The 19,211-nt window shown below is 49.3% G+C and overlaps 1 protein-coding gene across 7 annotated transcripts in view; it reads left to right on the forward strand.

Moving 5' to 3' along the window:
• Positions 1 to 19,211, forward strand: part of greb1 (growth regulating estrogen receptor binding 1) — a 563,483-nt gene that overhangs the window by 133,725 nt on the left and 410,547 nt on the right. For 6 of the 7 annotated variants that reach the window (XM_072498796.1, XM_072498792.1, XM_072498791.1 and 3 more), the window contains one exon: positions 9,113 to 9,182. The exons of the other annotated variant lie outside the window; for it this stretch is intronic. In XM_072498796.1, the coding sequence (XP_072354897.1) occupies positions 9,113 to 9,182 (70 nt within the window). The remainder of the gene's footprint in view (positions 1 to 9,112; positions 9,183 to 19,211) is intronic. 7 annotated transcript variants of the gene reach the window in all.

Below are 19,211 nucleotides of genomic sequence, written 5' to 3' on the forward strand. Positions count from 1 at the left end.
CGAATGGGAGAATCCCGCCCAGTTACTCCGGTTTACTCATAGAACTGAAGGAAATTAAATCCATTGTTGTATTTCATAGTCAAGGTATGAACGTTTTGTATTTCTTGATGGTTAGGCCTCCTTAATGATTTTTTAAAACTTTAGACTACCCAATTATTTTCTTTTTCCAATTAAGGGGCAATTTAGCATGGCCAATCCACCTACCCTGCACATCTTTTTGAGTTGTGGGGGTGAAACCACGCAGTCACGGGAGAATGTGCAAACTCTGCACAGACAGTGACCCGGTGCTAGGATTGAACCCGGGTCCTCAGCGCCGTGAGGCAGCAGGGCTAACCACTGAGCCACCGTGAATTTGAATTCAATAGAAATCTGGAATTAAAAGTTTAATGATGACCATAAAACCATTATTGATTGTCCTTAAAACCCATCTGGTTCACTAATGCCCTTTCGGGAAAGAAATCTACCATTCTTTCCTGGTCTGGCCCACATGTGACTCCAGACCCACAGCAATGTGGTTGACAACTGCCCCTCAAGGGCAATAAGGGACGGGCAATAATTGCTGGCACAGCCTGCGATGCCCATGTCCCATGAATGAATAAAATAAATGTATGCAGCAAATGCAATGGAGACCCCAACATATTTGAGCCATTGGAACAATGTCATTCCTGTTGCGGCCTCCTTCACTCTCTCATCAGGTTCAGTGCACCAGCATGTTTGCATCTTGACACAATATCATTATAGCTCAAATATGTTAACAAAGAAGAGCAGCCCATCATTAAATTCCTAGTTACCCAATGTATATATCATGACGTCTGCACGGTGGCACTGCTGCCTCGCAGTACCAAGGACCCGGGTTCAATTCTGGTCTTGGATGACTCTGTATTGAGTTTGCACATTCTTGTCGTGTCTGTGTGGGTTTCCTCCGGGAGTTCCAGTTTCCTCCCACAATCCATAGATGACTCGGGGTGTCTATTATTCCCCATGCTTCTGATGTAATTGAGACATTTCGCTGCAGTAAATGCTGTATATATAAAACGATATTGCCTTGTGTAGTTTTGTGTGTGAACAGGCTGTTGCATGTGGAATAAAAATGAATATTTTAAGGTTGTGCAGAACCTGAGGCTGCATTCGTGACTCACTTGTACAGACAGTTGGAGTGGTTGATGACATTGCTTGAAACATTTCAGTTTAGTGGGAACCAAAAAGGTTGGATTCAGTTTTCCTCATGCTCAGCTGAAGAAAAATTTCACTTTTTCTGTGACTTGGTGTTGAAGACATGATAGGAAATTAAACAACAATATTGGAGTCCGTGGTACTATAAAAAATAAACGTAGGGTTGTATCATCCTTTGCACATGTCAAAGCCAACCCTGCGCAAACATCATTGGTGGTTCGAGGTGCGATCCAGTCATTGTTGGAGTCGGTGAGTGAATTGGAAGTAAGCTTGCTGCTGTTCCTGGACTGCAATCTTTGAATGTCGCTCGTTGATCCCGCTCTTGCTACCTCCTTTCATCTGGCTGAAATCCCAAGATCTAGAAATCCTGGCAGAGGGGATTTAAATAATAATTATTTAAAAAAATGAATGTTGGCAGTCTCTTTAAAGGATTTTAGCGACCAAATGGCTTCCTGAGAGTGTGGTGGTCACCTGTCCCTAACTCATTGTCCATTCATATGAAATGATGCACATCATGGAGAGTTTGAAAAAAGACAAAAATAGAAAATGGGAAGATTAATGCAGCAGAGAGTACAAAAATGCTGAAAATGGAGAAGAGCCACAGAGTCATAGATGTTCACAGCATGGAAACAGGCTCTTCGGCCCAGCTTGTCCATGCCGCCCAGTTTCTATTACGAAGTTAGTCCCACTTGCCCGCATTTGGCCCATATTCCTCTGTAGCCACCCTGCCCATGTAACTGTCTAACTGCTTTTTAAAAGACAAAATCATACCCGCCTCTACCACTACCTCTGGCAGCCCATTCCAGATGCTCACCAAACTCTGTGTGAAGACATTTCCCCTCTGGTCTGTTTCGTATCTCCCCCCTCTCACCTTAAACCCATGCCCTCTAGTTCTAGACGCCTCTACCTTTGGGAAAAGATGTTGACCATCTACCTTATCTGTGCTCCTCATTATTTTATAGACCTCTGTAAGATCACCCCTATGCCTCCTATGCTCCAGGGAAAAAGCCTCTCCTTATAACTCAGATCATCAAGTCCTGGTAGCATCCTCGTAAATCTCGTCTGCACTCTTTCTAGTTTAACAATATCCTTCCTATAATAGGGTGACCAGAACGGAACACAGTATTCCATGTGTGGTCGTACCAATGTCTTGTACAACTTCAACAAGACATCCCAACTCCTGTATTCAATATTCTGACCAACAAAACCGAGCATGCTGAATGCCTTATTCACTACCCTGTCCACCTACGACTCCACCTTCAAGGAGTACTCCTGTACTTCCAGATCTCTTTGTTCTGTAACTCTCCCCAACTCCCTATCATTAACTGAGTGGGCCCTGCCCTGATTTGATCCACCAAAATGCATCACTGCACATTGATCCAAATTGACTCGTCAGGCTCCATCAGGTGGAAGAACAAATCACAACCTTGTCAAAGAGGATTCCTTAATAAGGGGGCACATGGATTTGAACCAGGGACCTCTTGATCTGTAGTCAGATGCTATACCCCCTCATCTATTGTTTTGAACGTGACTCTTCATCAAAACAAAGCATTATATCAGCATGCAGTGCTATAGTTGTTTTAACCATTAGAGCCCTTGGATCACTGGGAGATGCATCTGGAAAAGACATAGCTTGTCAAATTTCTTCCAGGGACAGAAGGAGTTAGTTTCCAACAAATTTAAAATTACATTGACTCTTGCATTGACATTGTCCTGAATGGGGCCAGAGGAAATATTGGCAGCAAGATGCAATCACTGGCCTGGTCCACCGCAGTTTCTTTCGCTCCAGCTCAAGTGGTGTCCCACTCTTGAAGGTCTTCCATGAATGTACTTCACCAGGTCTTTTTTGACCGGCCTGTCGTCTTTTTCCATCTGGTGGTGTCCATTCGACTGTCACCCGGGAGGCGAAATACATACCCTGCCTGTCTCCGTCATCTCTCCATAGGCGGCAAGGTAGCACAGTGGTTGGCACTGCTGCTTCACAGCGCCAGGGATCCACGTTCCATTCTGATTTTGGGTCACCGTCTGTGTGGAGAGTGCACATTCTCCCTGTGTCTGCGTGCGTTTCCTTCTGATGCTCCAGTTTCCTCCCACAGTCCAAAGATGTGCAGGTTAGGTGGATTGACCATGATAAATTGCACCTAAGTGTCTAAAGGTGACATGGGATGGCAGGGTTAGGGTAGGGGATTTGGTCTAGGTGGGGTGCTCTTTCAGAAGGTTAGGTGGATTGGCCATGCTAAATTGCCCTTAGTGTCCAAAAAAGTTAAGTGGGGGTTACTGGGTTACGGGGATAGGGCAGATACGTGGGTTTGAGTAGGGTGCTCTTTGTGAGGGCCGGTGCAGACTTGATGGGCCGAATGGCTTCCTTCTGCACTGTAAATTGTATGAAATTCACCTAATGTACACATCGCTGGACTACATGGAGAGAAGATACAAACTCCACACAGACAATCATCCGAGGCTGGAATTTAACCCAGGTCCCTGGCACTGTGAGGCAGCAGTGCTAACCTGGTGGAATGAATAAAATCACTCCTGACGGATGAGAGGGTGCAGGGTCCTCCAAAAACACCGGATTTTCACGCCCGCCGCTATACTTAGTGCACAGAAGGGAAATCCCACCCTCTAAGGTTATTCTTACATCTTAAATTTTTAAAATAAATTTAAAGTGCCCAATTCCTTTTTTTTCCCCAATTAACCTGGGCTGTGACCCCGGATCCTCGGCGCCGTGAGGCAGCAGTGCTAACCATTGTATCATGCCGCCCTATTTTTGACCTGCATGCTAGCAGGTGCAGAAGATGGAAACATTTTGGATGTACAGCACAATCTCATTTACTCCGAAATTGGGTATGGCAAGGATTAGATGCAAAGTAAAGCACAAACTGATTTTCCTACTCATGTGCTGAAGCTCCAAACATAGAACACTGCAACATTTTTCCATGGTTGTAAACTATCGTTAAATTAGGGATGGTTTTGTACTATGGAGTACGGCTCACTGGAAATTATTTGCCACTCTACAACGAGAAAGAACCTTAATTATCTGTCTGGTTTGTATCTCATGGAGAGAGGCAAAGAGAATCCAGTCAAATTCTCTCTTAACACTGTCATGATCACAACCAACTGGTGCAAACCTGACAATAAGATTGACTTGTTTTGACTAACAATTTATATTGCAATATGTATGTGGTTCTAGCCCATACATTTTCTGCTTCCCTATTGACTTGTCTTTAGTTATTAATAGGATGGCAAGACCTATTTGCATACTGAATAAATTTTAGGTCATAATGCTATGGATTTTTGGCAATTGATTTAGAGGTGGATCGTGGCTTTCTATTTCTTAGGCAAAATTCTATTGGTTGTAATTTGGATCGTCCTTCCTTTGGAACTCTACTTTGTTTTTTACATAAGGGAATTCTACTGAAAGTTATTTATTTTGGAAGAAGTAAAAGAAAAGCTCAATGAAAATAGACCTAGCTATTTGCAGGTGGTGGGGTCATTTTCCAATTTTTGCCTCCTGCTGGGAGTTAGTCTAACTGGAGATCAAACTGGTGATTTAAAAAAAATAATTCCTGGGATGTGGGCACTACTGACTCGGCCATCATTTATTGCCAATTCCTTTTTAAAAAAAAAAAAAAATTTTTTTTAATGCCGGCATCTTTCGCCTCCTGCACTCCCGGTTCGTCCACTACTCCAAATATTGCTAGCCCCCAGCTTGGCTTGACCCGGACTTTCACCACCTGAGATATTGCTCCCGCCACTCCTCTCCAGAACCCCTCCAGTGCCGGGCATGACCAAAACATATGGACATGGTTCGCCGGGCTCCCAGAGCACCTTCCACATCTGTCCTCCATCCCAAAGAACCTACTCAACCTCGCCCCCGTCAAGTGCGCTCTGTGGACCACCTTAAATTGTATCAGGCTGAGCCTGGCACACAAGGAGGAGGAATTAACCCTACCTAGGGCATCAGCCCACAGACCTTCCTCGATCTCCTCCCCCAGCTCCTCCTCCCATTTACCCTTCAACTCTTCTACCAGCGCTTCCCCCTCTTCTTTCAACTCCTGGTGTATTTCCGACACCTTGCCCTCCCCGACCCATACACCCGAGATCACCCTATCTTGAACTTCTTGTGCCGGGAGCAACGGGAATTCCCTCACCTGTCGCCTCACAAAAGCCCTCACCTGCATATATCTAAAGGCATTTCCCGGGGGTAACTCAAACTTCTCCTCCCGTGCCCCTAGGCTCGCAAACGTCCCGTCGATGAACAGGTCCCCCATTCTTCCAATCCCCGCCCGATGCCAGCTCTGGAACCCCCCGTCCATCTTCCCTGGGACAAACCGGTAGTTACCCCTGATCGGGGACCACACCGATGCTCCCATTGCACCCCGGTGCCGTCTCCACTGGCCCCAGATCCTTAGCGTTGCCGCCACCACCGGGCTCGTGGTATACTTTGTCGGCGAGAGCGGCAGCGGTGCCGTCACCTACGCCCCCAGGCTCGTTCCTTTACAGGACGCCATCTCCATCCTCTTCCATGCCGCCCCCTCACCCTCCATAACCCACTTGCGGATCATCGCCACATTTGCTGCCCAGTAGTAGCTCCCCAGGTTTGGCAGCGCCAACCCTCCTCGGTCCCTATTGCATTCCAGGAACCCTCTCCTTACCCTTGGGGTCTTATTCGCCCACACAAACCCCATAATACTCCTGCCTACTCTCTTAAAAAAGGCCTTAGTGATCACGATGGGAAGGCACTGAAACACAAACAGAAACCTCAAAAGGACCACCATTTTGACCGACTGCACTCTACCCACCAGCGAGAGCGGTAGCATGTCCCATCTTTTGAAATTCTCCTCCATTTGCTCCACCAACCTCGTCAGATTCAGTTTATGTAGGGCCCCCCAACTCCTGGCTATCTGGATCCCCAGATACCGAAAGCTCCCCTCCGCCCTCCTCAGCGGTAGGTCCCCTATCCCTCTTTCTTGGTCCCCCGCCTGTAATACAAAGAGCTCACTCTTCCCTACATTGAGCTTATAGCCCGAAAACTTCCCAAACTCCCTTAGAGTCTGCATGACCTCCACCATCCCCTCCATTGGATCCGCCACGTACAGCAACAGGTCATCCGCATATAGCGACACCCGATGCTCTTCTCCCCCTCGGACCATCCCCCTCCATTTATTAGACTCCCTCAATGACATGGCCAATGGTTCGATCGCCAATGCGAACACCAGGGGGGACAGGGGGCACCCCTGCCTCGTCCCTCGGTACAGTCGAAAGTACTCCGACCTCCGCCGGTTCGTCACTACACTCGCCATCGGGGCTCTGTAAAGGAGCTTAACCCAACTGATAAACCCTCCCCCGAACCCAAACCTACGCAGCACCTCCCAGAGGTACTCCCACTCTACTCGGTCAAAGGCCTTCTCCGCGTCCATAGCTGCCACTATCTCCGCCTCTCCCTCCTCCGATGGCATCATTATCACGTTTAAGAGCCGCCGCATATTGGTGTTTAGTTGCCTGCCCTTTACAAATCCCGTCTGGTCCTCGTGGATTACCCCCGGGACACAGTCGTCGATCCTCGTGGCCAGCACTTTTGCCAGCAACTTTGCATCCACATTGAGGAGCGAGATCGGCCTGTACGATCCACATTGCAGTGGGTCCTTGTCCCGCTTTAGGATCAAAGAAATTGTCGCTTCCGACATTGTCGAGGGCAGAGTCCCCTCCTCTCTTGCCTCATTAAAGGTCCTCACCAGTAGCGGGGCCAACAGGTCTACGTAATTCCTGTAGAACTCCACCGGGAATCCATCTGGTCCCGGGGCCTTCCCCGCCTGCATGCTCCCCAAAACCTTGCTCAGCTTCTCCAATCCAATTGGTGCACCCAAACCAGCCACCGCTTGCTCCTCCACCCTCGGGAATCTCAGCTGATCTAGGAATCGGCTCATCCCCTCTTACCCTGCTGGGGGCTGGGATCTGTACAGCTCTTCATAAAAGGCCTTAAATACCTCGTTTATTTCCGTCGCACTCCGAACCGTGGCTCCCCTTCCATCTTTGACTCCCCCTATTTCCCTCGCTGCCATCCTCTTACGGAGCTGGTGTGCCAGCATCCGACTAGCCTTTTCCCCATACTCGTAGGTCGCCCCCTGCGCTTTCCTCCACTGTGCCTCCGCCTTCCCTGTGGTCAACAAGTCAAACTCCGTCTGGAACTGTTGTCTTCCCCCAAGTAATCCTTCCTCCGGGGCCTCTGAGTATCTCCTGTCCACTCTCAAAATCTCCCCCACTAACCTCTCCCTTTCCATACCCTCTGTCTTCTCCCTATGAGCCCTAATGGAGATTAGCTCTCCACTGATCACCGCCTTCAATGCCTCCCATACCACCCCCACCCGCATCTCTCCGTTGTCGTTTGCCTCCAAGTACCTTTCGATACACCCCCTCACCTTCCCACACACCACCTCGTCCGCCAACAGTCCCACATCCAGCCGCCACAACGGGCGTTGGTCCCTCTCCTCTCCCAGCTCCAGTTCCACCCAGTGCGGGGCATAGTCCGAAACGGCTATGGCCGAATACTCCGTTCCCTCCACCCTCGGGATGAGCGCCCTACCCAGAACAAATAAATCTATCCGGGAGTAGGCTTTGTGTACATGGGAGAAGAAAGAAAATTCCCTGGCATGCGGCCTTCCAAACCGCCATGGGTCCACTCCCCCCATCTGATCCATAAACCCCCTAAGTACCTTGGCCGCCGCCGGCCTCTTTCCAGTCCTTGATTTGGAGTGGTCCAGTGCTGGATCCAACACTGTATTGAAGTCCCCTCCCATTATCAGGCCTCCTATCTCCAGGTCCGGAATGCGCCCCAACATGCGCTTCATGAATCCTGCATCATCCCAGTTCGGGGCGTATACGTTTACCAACACCACCCACGTCCCTTGCAGCCTACCGCTCACCATTACATATCGCCCTCCATTGTCCGCTACAATAGTCTTGGCCTCAAATGACACCCGCTTTCCCACCAATATTGCCACCCCTCTATTCTTCGCGTCCAGTCCCGAGTGGAATACCTGTCCTACCCATCCCTTTCTTAACCTGACCTGGTCCGCCGCCTTCAGGTGTGTCTCTTGGAGCGTGACCACATCCGCCTTCAGTCCCTTTAAGTGTGCGAACACTCGAGCCCTCTTCACCGGCCCATTCAGGCCCCTCACATTCCACGTTATCAGCCGGATTGGAGAGTGGGGATTGGAAGAATGGGGGACCTGTTCATCGACGGGACGTTTGCAAGCCTAGGGGCACTGGAGGAGAAGTTCGAGTTACCCCCGGGAAATGCCTTTAGATATATGCAGGTGAGGGCTTTTGTGGGGCGACAGGTGAGGGAATTCCCGCTGCTCCCGGCACAAGAAGTTCAAGATAGGGTGATCTTGGGTGTATGGGTCGGGGAGGGCAAGGTGTCGGAAATACACCAGGAGTTGAAAGAAGAGGGGGAAGCGCTGGTTGAAGAGTTGAAGGGTAAATGGGAGGAGGAGCTGGGGGAGGAGATCGAGGAAGGTCAGTGGGCTGATGCCCTAGGTAGGGTTAATTCCTCCTCCTCGTGTGCCAGGCTCAGCCTGATACAATTTAAGGTGGTCCACAGAGCGCACTTGACGGGGGCGAGATTGAGTAGGTTCTTTGGGGTGGAGGACAGAGGTGGAAGGCTTTCATTTGGATGTGTAGTTATTTTTCAATGTTGACCCAGTAAACTGGACTGAATTTATTATTTAAATTATCAAAGAAACCCCTTCTTTCAGAAACGTCCAATGAATGCGATAGTTGATATGTTTGCCGTAAGCACTTGCTTAATGGAATGAATGGGAGAAAGAATGATTTGCAAATATGGATACAATTTCACAAGCCTTGAATTTTGAAAAGTTACAATCTGAGCATATAAAAGATTCAGAGAGGCCTGATCTCCCCTCTCTCTTTCATTTAGGCATGCTATCGAAGGCAACACCCACATGTTTGTGAAAGAGATCTTCCAATCAAACAATGAGGATTACAAGGTAAATAACCTACCTTTCCATTTAGCACTATTCATTGTATGTTCCTATTTCTTTTTTTGCTTATGCTCGATCTATATCAATCTTCAACTGTCTCATTTTAAAAATGAAAAGATCATACTTATTTATTGGATAACACAGATGTCACAATTAGTATTCAGCCTCTGTCAATCATCCAGCAAAGGGCACAGCAGGTTAGCTCACCAATATTTGATATTTGAGGAGTATTGAGTTGTTGGAAATGTTAGCAATTATACAGTGGGAAACATTACAACAGGATATAGTTTGAAATATTCATTGGCAAAGGTTAGAGAATACTGGTTTCTGACATGTTTGCAATGTATGAAGTGGTGTCAAGCAAAACTCATCTTTTGAACTCGTCTTTAAACTTAGTTAAGTTGCAATTTTATTACAAGACCATTGTCATTGCTGTGTCATCAAAATAGTTCATTGCATATCAAAATTTCTTGTTACATGTTGCATTTACATTTTTTTATTGAAACCTTTTGAGATCATGCCCAGCTTGTGACATTATTATTTTGCCCACTCATCCTAAGATTCGTGATTTAGCACAGGGCTAAATCGCTGGCTTTGAAAGCAGACCAAGGCAGGCCAGCAGCACGGTTCAATTCCCGTACCAGCCTCCCCGAACAGGCGCCGGAATGTGGCGACTAGGGGCTTTTCACAGTAACTTCATTTGAAGACTACTTGTGACAATAATAAGCGATTTTCATTTTCATTTTTCATGAGAATCTTCACCTTGATGAGCATAAAATTGACCCAAGGTTTAAGGGGAATATAAAAGCCAGATAAATGTTCTCTTACTTGGCACCAACTTTCCTTCACTTTTCTGAGCATAAAATTAACTTAAATTTAAAAAACTCCCAAATACAAATGGGATTTGTTCATTGATCATTTAGGCTTAATAAAGGAAATTTTGGTTTGTGGATGAAAGCAATCATTCTGTCTTTTACACCAAGACTAATTTTTAACGAAACTGGTTAGATCTATATTGATAAATATACTAAATTCAAGGCACTTAAAAGGTTTGATTAAACATAATGGGTGTGATTTAATGGAAACATTTCTAAGTGTTATATTGGATGTGATTGGCGGGGTGTTTCTCAACGGCTGCGGTGCAAGATGGCAACCCATATTTAATGGCACTTGGTGCCAGAAATGAGCCTCCACAAGCTTCTTGCCATTACTGGCTGTCTTGCTGTATGATTTGCCAGACATATGCCTCAACATCTTGCCGCTAACAAGAGGGAACGACTTTTAAACGCTTTCTCACCACTCGCTCCCAGTCAACACACAAGCATGGCAGTATGCAGACTTGCTCCTCGCTTTGGCGATACCGACCCGACCAGACTTCTTGACGCCGTTGATGAGAGACTAGGCATCCTGTTCCCCCAGGGGGGTAGGGGGACCAGCAGCAGCACCACCAATACCATCTGGGAGTCAGTGGCAGCGGCTGTCAGTGCGAGTGGAGGACCAGCGTCCAATGTGGGAAGAAGACCAATGACCTCTACCGAGCTGCGAGGGTAAGTTACCTCCTCTCCCTTGGAATCTGTTCCACTTGCTAACCCTCAAATTCCCCCCCCCCGCCGACAAATCACTGGCTGACACCTCATACCCTCCCCAAATTCAATCTTTGTGTTTGTTCCTCAGCGTCCCCTGGCACCGACCAGCACAACCCATTCATGTCTAGTTTTGGTGCCCACACATGCCACCTGTGACAGAACCCTTGATTCATCAAGCGCATGGCTCACAGAGCCCTCTCTGTTCCCATAGAGGAAGATAGCCCATAATAAGCAGGTAAGGGCCAAGACAGAGGCTCCAGAGATCCTAGTTCTCACCCCCTATGAGGAACAGGCCCTGAAAATCGCGGGGTTGCCTGAGGAGAGAGCAGTCACCGACAGTGAGGTTGGCTTGTGCCAGTGCCCCTTCAACCAGATGACCTGTCTTAAGTGATTTATTCTGTCAGGCAAATTGATCCTTCCCTCTCATTGATCTCATGTCTATTCTCCCTCAGTATCTCCATCTGATGGGGCAGGGCACATCTGGAATTGCCCATCCCCTCCGGCTCCCAAGAGCATATGGGTGGAGAGCTCCAAAGAGACCACCATTGAGGCATCACAGCAATCACCCCCATCTTCCACCAGCGCAGAGACACATACCTCAGTGGGTGACATTAGTGGACAGGCTCCTGGGGCACAATCTCATGAGCACCACACAGTTGTAGATGCACATCAGGTGGAGGCAAGAACATCCAAAGGAGTCAGCAGTCGGAGTTCTGTTGGATCCCAGTACTCTGCTGAGTACCTATCCGATGCCGAGCCACTGGACAAGATTGCCTTGGAGCTGATGCAGATGCTAGGACACAACCGTGAGATACAGGAGGGAATGTCGGTGACTTTCCAGTGAGCGTATAGCCAATTGGAGGAGTCCCAAATGCTACGGGTGCAGGAGATGATGCCGACAATGTGTGGCACTGAGGACAACACTGCTAGGGTGGCACCTACAGTGGCGAGCCTGGAGCATGAGGTGAGTGCCTTGGGTGTGGTGTCCAAGGCATGGCTCAGTCTGTGATAACCATGGTTGAGGGCCTCCGTATTATGTCCCAGTCAATGAGGAACATGTCCCACATGCAGGTGGACATTGCCGAGGCACTCCAGAGAGTGGCTCAGTCATTAAGGGCCATCGCTGAGGGCGTCGACAACGGGGAGCCACCAGGACTGGCAAAGCCAGATAATGCCGAGGCGTCACTCCAGCTGCCCCTCCATCCCATCGAGACCCCAAGGGCCCTACGGGCACCGTCAGGGAGGAGGAAGCGCTGGAGGCCAACCCGGGGCCTGGTACCAACGAGACGATGACGACGGTCTCCATTTCTTCCGAAACCCCCCCCTCCTGACACCATTGTGCACCTTGAGGGCAGTGGGCAGAACAGGGTGACACCGGTAAGCTAGCCAGGGCCCTCCGACTCCAGGCCCTCCAGAGGACATTCACCAAGGGCATCAAAAGCTATAGGACGTAAAAAGCAGCAGGCTGCCTCCACCTTTGTGCATCCTGGGAATACATCTAGACATAGCAGTAGACTGCATAAGACCAAGAAGATTGAGTATCATAGATTGGGGGTGAGGGGGTGGAGGGGCACTATCTGTAGCTAGGGGGAATGGAAATGTCAAATGTTCACAATTAAAACATGTCACACCTGATGCATGTGAAGTCTCTGAGATGTTATCATTCACAGTGGGTCCGCCTGCACCCCCATCCCCTGTTGTACTCCGCTCCCCCCACCCCAAGTAGTCCAAGGTCAAGCGCCCTCGATGCAGACCCCGCACAGAGGATGGGTGTGAGTGTGTTGCAAACAGAAAGACAGGATTCAAACTGAGGAGCACCAGAGCTTACCTCACAGCGAGTGATCATCACTCTCTTGCTTTGCATAATGACCCGCTGACAGTGCCGACGCAAGTCCATCACCCTGGGGTAATGTTGCACAGACCCTGGTCGGGTGGATCAGGATAGTCGGGGCAGAGGGCAGCACGGTGGTGCAGTGGGTTAACCCTGCAGCCTCATGGCGCTGAGGTCCCGGGTTCGATCCTGGCTCTGGGTCACTGTCCGTGTGGAGTTTGCACATTCTCCCCGTGTTTGCGTGGGTTTCGCCCCCACAACCCAAAGATGTGCAGGTTAGGCGGATTGGCCACACTAAATTGCCCCTTAATTGGAAAAAATGAATTGGGTACACTAAATTTTAGGAAAAAAAAGGATAGTCAGGGCAGGTCGTACAGAAACACACACACATTGAACATTCAAGCAGTGGAGCCCCTTCCTGTTAATGAAGGGAGGGCACTTCCTCATGTCCTGATGCATGCAAGGCGATATGTGTGCCAGCAATTACCCCCTGGACTTGGGGCGTCCCAGCGATGGTGGAGAATCCTGCATCCCGGGCATCTAGGTGGGCTTGGTCCAGCTCACATTTGATATGGTCTGCTGCCCAGGCAAAAAGCTGTGGCTTATGATATGCTGCACAAGACTCCGCTCAAGCCACAGAATGAACCAGTGACTTAGACTTTAGGGCTGCGGTGACACTCATGGCCACTGGGAACAGATGTTCTCCACATCCATGGGGTGCCACCGTGACCCTGTCAGTCATCTGCTCGAAAGACCAACGATGTTTTTACACCTTGGGCCATCGCTGGCGTCCCCCTCTGGGTTCATCCTCGGTCTGATGGGCAGCTGGGTCTTCAGGATGTGCAGCGGCCGCCTCCAGCCAGTGTCAATGCTGCTGCTTTCTCTGGTGTCCGGACACCTGGGCTGCCAACAGCACCGCAAGGGCATCCTTTGCGGGACCGACACCACCATCCATTTTGGTCTCTGTAAGGAAGGAGATAGATCGACAATCAGTAAGGGCTTCCATCCCGGGACCCTCAAATCCCCCAAAACTCCTCCATCCTTGCTTCTCCCACCTTCTCTGAGTGCCAGCCAATGAGCCAGTTGTGCTGGAAAACCTCCGCTCCAGCCACACCAGGAGCCCCTCGATCCCAGACCTTTGCCGGGAACATTAGGGAGACCATGATCAGGTAGCCTCCCCTGATCTACACACACTCTCTGGTCGCGAAGATAGCTCCAATACAGAAGCCATGCTCTTGTGTTGATTGTTGGCTACTGTCGCTATGGTGCCAATGTTTCTCGAGGTCAGGCAGTGTTCAAGCTTCGAAGTTTGATTAAAATGTGATTCAATAATCATTGCCTGAGACAGGTATGTGTACCGAGAAGAAGCCACTTGAGTAATATTTTATTGGCAAAAATGGTCAACATTACCAAAGATTCAAAAATCAACTACGTCACAGTCCATATGTCACGCTAACCATGAATCAACAAGGAAACATCACTGTTCCATGTGATACCAATGCACAGCTATATTAACTCATTTTCACAAAAACCCAAACACACTGTATCACCCCTCGCAGGTTCCTCATGTCCAGAACTGTGTCGTAGAAACAGTCTGTTCATCAATGCATTACTCGTTGGTTCCATTCATGTGCTGCAGCTGTGCAGGCCTCCCACATGCCACAATCTAATCGGAACCAAATCCTGGCATCCACATATTTCACTGGTGTTCAAGGTGCAGTTGGACATCCTTGATTTCCAGCATGTTTGTCCGTGGTGACATGCTAGTTGCATGCAGCACTCACCACACCAGCAACAAAAGCGTCATCAATCTGCAAAAGCATTTCTTCAACATCTTCATCAGGTAGTTCATTTGGATCAATGTTGATCACCAGTTCCCATCACGCCTTCTTGCTTCAAATTGGATTGCCTTCTGGACTCATAGTCCATGTGAGCCCAGTGTTCCAGGTATCTTAGAAAACATTTAGAGTACCCAATTATTTTTTTTCCAATTAAGGGACAACTTAGTGTAGCCAGTCCACCTACCCTGCACATCTTTGGGTTGTGGGGGTGAAACCCACGCAGACACGGGGAGAATGTATAAACTCCACACAGACGGTGACCCGGGGCTGGGATCGAACCCGGGTCCTCAGCGCTGTGAGGCAGCAGTGCTAACCGCTGGACAACCGTGACACCCACAAGAATATTTTGTTTATTAAACAGTCAGCAGTAACTTTATACAAAGAGATGAAAACCCACTACTTAACAGTTCTTAAATAACACTCACCATTAATCTCTCACAACTAACAAGTCCAATTCCTCATTAGCAAAGTCCCATAGCTGTGAAGCTAGAGGCTACACACAGTCAAAGGGAGTCAGTGATCTTCAGCATAGAACCAAGAGCCCGGCTCTGTCCTGGAAGGGTTTGGTAGGACAGATAGGCAGCAGCTGTAGTTGCCCCCGTTATAGATATCCACAATATTTAAAGATGGTCTTACAGCCGAAAAGTCCAACTCCTCACCCCGTCCAGGGGCGACCCTCAACCTAGAACACATCAGCTCCCTGACCAAGCCTGACCCCCGCCCCCCTCCCCCCGAGGGGTTCCACACTGCCCCTCCTGCGAGCAGTGCCCTTGAGCTGTATTCCGGAAAATGGAAATGGCTACACACCTCCTCAGTTCCCCATAGCAGCCATTGCGCCAACCACGTTTTATAAAGGAGTACTAAACGAAGCCTGCGTGATTTTCTGCTGGGGAGCTGGTTAATTCACGCGAGGTCATTGCATTCAACTTCAATCTTGCTAATGAGATGGAAATTAATGCAAATTGGGGTTAATGATCTGCTCGCCATGTTTGGGTGAGATCCGGAAGACACCATCAGGAGCTGGTCAGTTAGATGGCAAACTGAATCGCACCCAGCACAAATCTAGATGTTGGCATTTCCTGCTATTTAACAGGCGCAACACGGTGGTTAAATCGCACCCGAAAAGTTCACATCGGTAGAAAACAGGGGAGCTGTTTCCAAACCCTTATCATCTCTTTTCCCAAAGAGCTGCCTGAACATTTCTTTTGTTCTTTTTAACATGTATTTTATCTTTCCTTTCTAGGAAAGAAACTCACCACTGCTTTGGGAGCAGGGTTGTCAGGATTTCTGATCATGTTCCCAATGATTCCCTATCAGTTCATTTAAATGCACAGAAAGAAAATCATGCGATTATATGTCTGCCTCTGCAAAATGTTTTTCAAAGGTGGGCAAGGTGACATTTGGGAGAATGAACATGCGGAATAGCCCAATGAAATTTCTAAGTCTTCACATGCTGATATTTGGAATTATTTTGAAATGTCCTTTTTTTGCACTGGTAACAGTGTAGCTAATCGAAACAGAGTACATTATCTCACTATCGATGTTAGTTTTGTTTCAAAATAGTATCTAAAGTAGTCAAGAACTTTACAACAAGCTCATATTGTTTATCATTCGTTTTCCACGAAAATATTACTGTCGTGTTGGGTGTTCTGGTTCACAAACAAGCCAACAATGCTGGAAGTGGTGTAACGCTATTTTATTAACTGTTCAACGATGATAACATACTGTAAACGTGGGGATAAGCAATACCAGCTTAATTGTGGACCCTCTCTTATCACTAGCTATGGTGAGGCACTCAGCACATGGTGAATGTCTGTGATGCAGGCTGTGAGCTCTGTGCTCTGAGCTGGCTGCTGCTAGAATGAGCGGGAACTCTCCTGTCCCCTGTCTTTATAGTGCTTGTGCTCTCACTGGTGATTGGCTGCGGTGTTATGTATGCTGGTTGGTCCTACTGCATGTCCATCAGTGTGTGTATGTGATTGTGCTCTCACTGGTGATTGGCTGCGGTGTTATGTATGCTGGTTGGTCCTACTGCATGTCCATCAGTGTGTGTATGTGATTGCACCATAATGTACTGATGTATATTATGACATCCCCCTTTCTTACAAAGAACATGTGCCTATGTGAGAATAAATAACGTGTAATGAGTGTATCTGACCATGTGTGTGCAGTATTTACATAACTATGTACATGAGGCTAGTCTATATTCACGGGAAGGTGCCTGGTGCAGAGAAAAGGAAAACAAGGTGTTACACCAACAACAAAACTAATAACAAATGCTATAAACAAACTAGTGAAATGCTGAAACAGGATGAAAGAACAAAGCACTGAGTCCAACATTGTAAGGCTCATAAATCAAGTCTCTGAGGTGGGCGACGAATTTGGGTTCACCGCCTCAAGGGTGGGTCAGGAGCCACCGGCTGAGGATCAGGCCGGGCCACGGCCAAGTGAGGAGAATGCAGAGTATCCGGAATCTCTACAAAGTCCAGTTCGGGGACAACAGGAGGGCATGGCACCGGTGGAGGATCGCGTAGCGAGCATGGAACCAGACGAAGGGCACGCCGATTGCGGCAGCGAATGGAGCCATCAGGCAGACGAACCAGGAATGAGCGGGGAGCCACCAGCCGACGAACCACAGCAGTCGCAGACCAGCCACCCTCCGGAAGATGGATTCGGACGTTGTCACCTGGCGTCAGAGCAGGAAGATCATGGCGTCAGAGCAGGAAGATCAGTCGCTCGAGCGTCATGCGCCGCCTTGTGCTGTGCGCGAGACTGTTGCATCCGCTGAAGGACCGGAGCATAGTCGAGGTCTGGGACGTGAATGGACGGTACAGTGGTCCTGAGGGTGCAACCCATCAGCAGCTGGGCTGGTGACAGGCCCGTGGACAGTGGAGCCGAGCGATAGGCCAGCAAGGCGAGGCAGAAGTCGGATCCTGCCTTGCAGAGGAGCCTCTTTATGATGTGGAGGCCCTTTTCTGCTTTGCCATATGACTGGGGGTGCAGGGGACTGGACGTCACGTGTACAAAGTTGTACCTGCTGGCGAAGTTAGACCATTCCTGGCTCGCGAAGCAGGGGCCATTGTCTGACATCACCGTGAGTGGGATGCCGTGACGAACAAAGGTCTCTTTGCAGGATAACAGCCGATGACGTGATGTCGTGCAGGCGTACAACCTCGGGATAGCTGGAAAAATAATCAACTATGAGAACATAGTCCCTGCCGAGCGCATGGAACAGGTCCACGCCTACCTTAGACCAAGGGGACATGACCAACTCATGGGGCTGAAGGGTCTCCCGTGGTTGGGCCGGCTGGAACCGCTGACAGGTGGGGCAATTGAGCACAGTGTTGGCAATGTCCTCATTTATGCCAGGCCTGTAGACAGCCTCTAGGGCCCTCCGTCGGCACTTCTCTAAGCCGAGATGGCCCTCGTGCAGCTGCTCTAAAACCAGGTGATGCATGCTGTGTGGGGTCACGATGCGGTCCAGCTTCAGGAGGACGCCATCAACAACCGCCAGATCGTCTTGAATATTATAGAACTGCGGGCATTGTCCCTTGAGCTATCCGTCAGTCATGTGGCGCATCACACATTGTAGCAGGGGGTCAGCCACAGTCTCACGGCGAATGTGGGTTAGGCGTTCATCCGTGGCCGGCAGATTGGCGGCCGTGAAGGCCACATGGGCGTCAACTTGGCAAACGAACCCCTCTGGGTCGGACAGAGTCGTGACTGCCCTGGACAGAGCGTCGGCTATGATCAGGTCCTTACCCGGTGTGTACACGAGCTGGAAATCGTATCTCCGGAGCTTGAGTAGAATGCGTTGTAGGCGAGGGGTCATGTCATTGAGGTCTTTTTGGATAATGCCGACCAGCGGGCGATGGTCGGTCTCCACAGTGAACTGGGGAAGGCCATACACGTAGTCATGGAACTTGTCGACACCGGTCAACAGGCCTAGGCACTCCTTCTCGATTTGCGCATAGCGCTGCTCTGTGGGGGTCATGGCCCGTGACGCATAGGCAACAGGGGCCCATGACGAGGCATCATCTCGTTGCAGGAGCACTGCCCCAATGCCAGATTGGCTAGCGTCCGTTGATATTTTCGTCTCCCTTGCAGGATCGAAAAACGCCAATACCGGGGCAGTGGTCAGCTTGACCTTGAACTCCTCCCATTCACGCTGGTGGGCGGGAAGCCACTGGAAGTCCGTTGTCTTCCTAACTAGGTTGCGGAGAGCCATGGTGTGGGAAGCAAGGTTAGGGATGAACATTCCTAGGAAGTTGACCATTCCTAAGAACCGGAGCACCGCCTTTTTATCCGCCAGCTTCTGCATGGCCGTGATGGCTGCTACCTTGTCCGCATCCGGCCGCACACCCAACCGGGAGATGTGGTCTCCTAAAAACTTGAGTTTGGTCTGGCCGAAAGAACATTTGGCTCTGTTGAGGCGCAGGCCTTGGTCCCGTATTCGCTTAAAAACGCGTTGGAGGCGACTGATATGCTCCTGCGGGGTGGTGGACCAGATGATGATGTCGTCCACATAGACCTGCACACCCTCAATGCCCTCCATCATCTGCTCCATGATGCGGTGGAACACCTCAGATGCTGATATGATTCCAAATGGCATTCTATTGAAGCAGCACCTGCCAAATGGGGTGTTGAAAGTACACAGCTTCCTGCTGGACTTGTCCAATTGAATGTGTAAGGAAGTGTGCCCATGCCTTCGAAGACATCTCAGTGTTGAGCGATGATGGCACTTAGTTGCGCCTTGAAGTCCGCATCTTGGAAGTCA

This window comes from Scyliorhinus torazame, chromosome 4, assembly GCF_047496885.1.
Source record: "Scyliorhinus torazame isolate Kashiwa2021f chromosome 4, sScyTor2.1, whole genome shotgun sequence".
Taxonomy (NCBI): domain Eukaryota; kingdom Metazoa; phylum Chordata; class Chondrichthyes; order Carcharhiniformes; family Scyliorhinidae; genus Scyliorhinus; species Scyliorhinus torazame.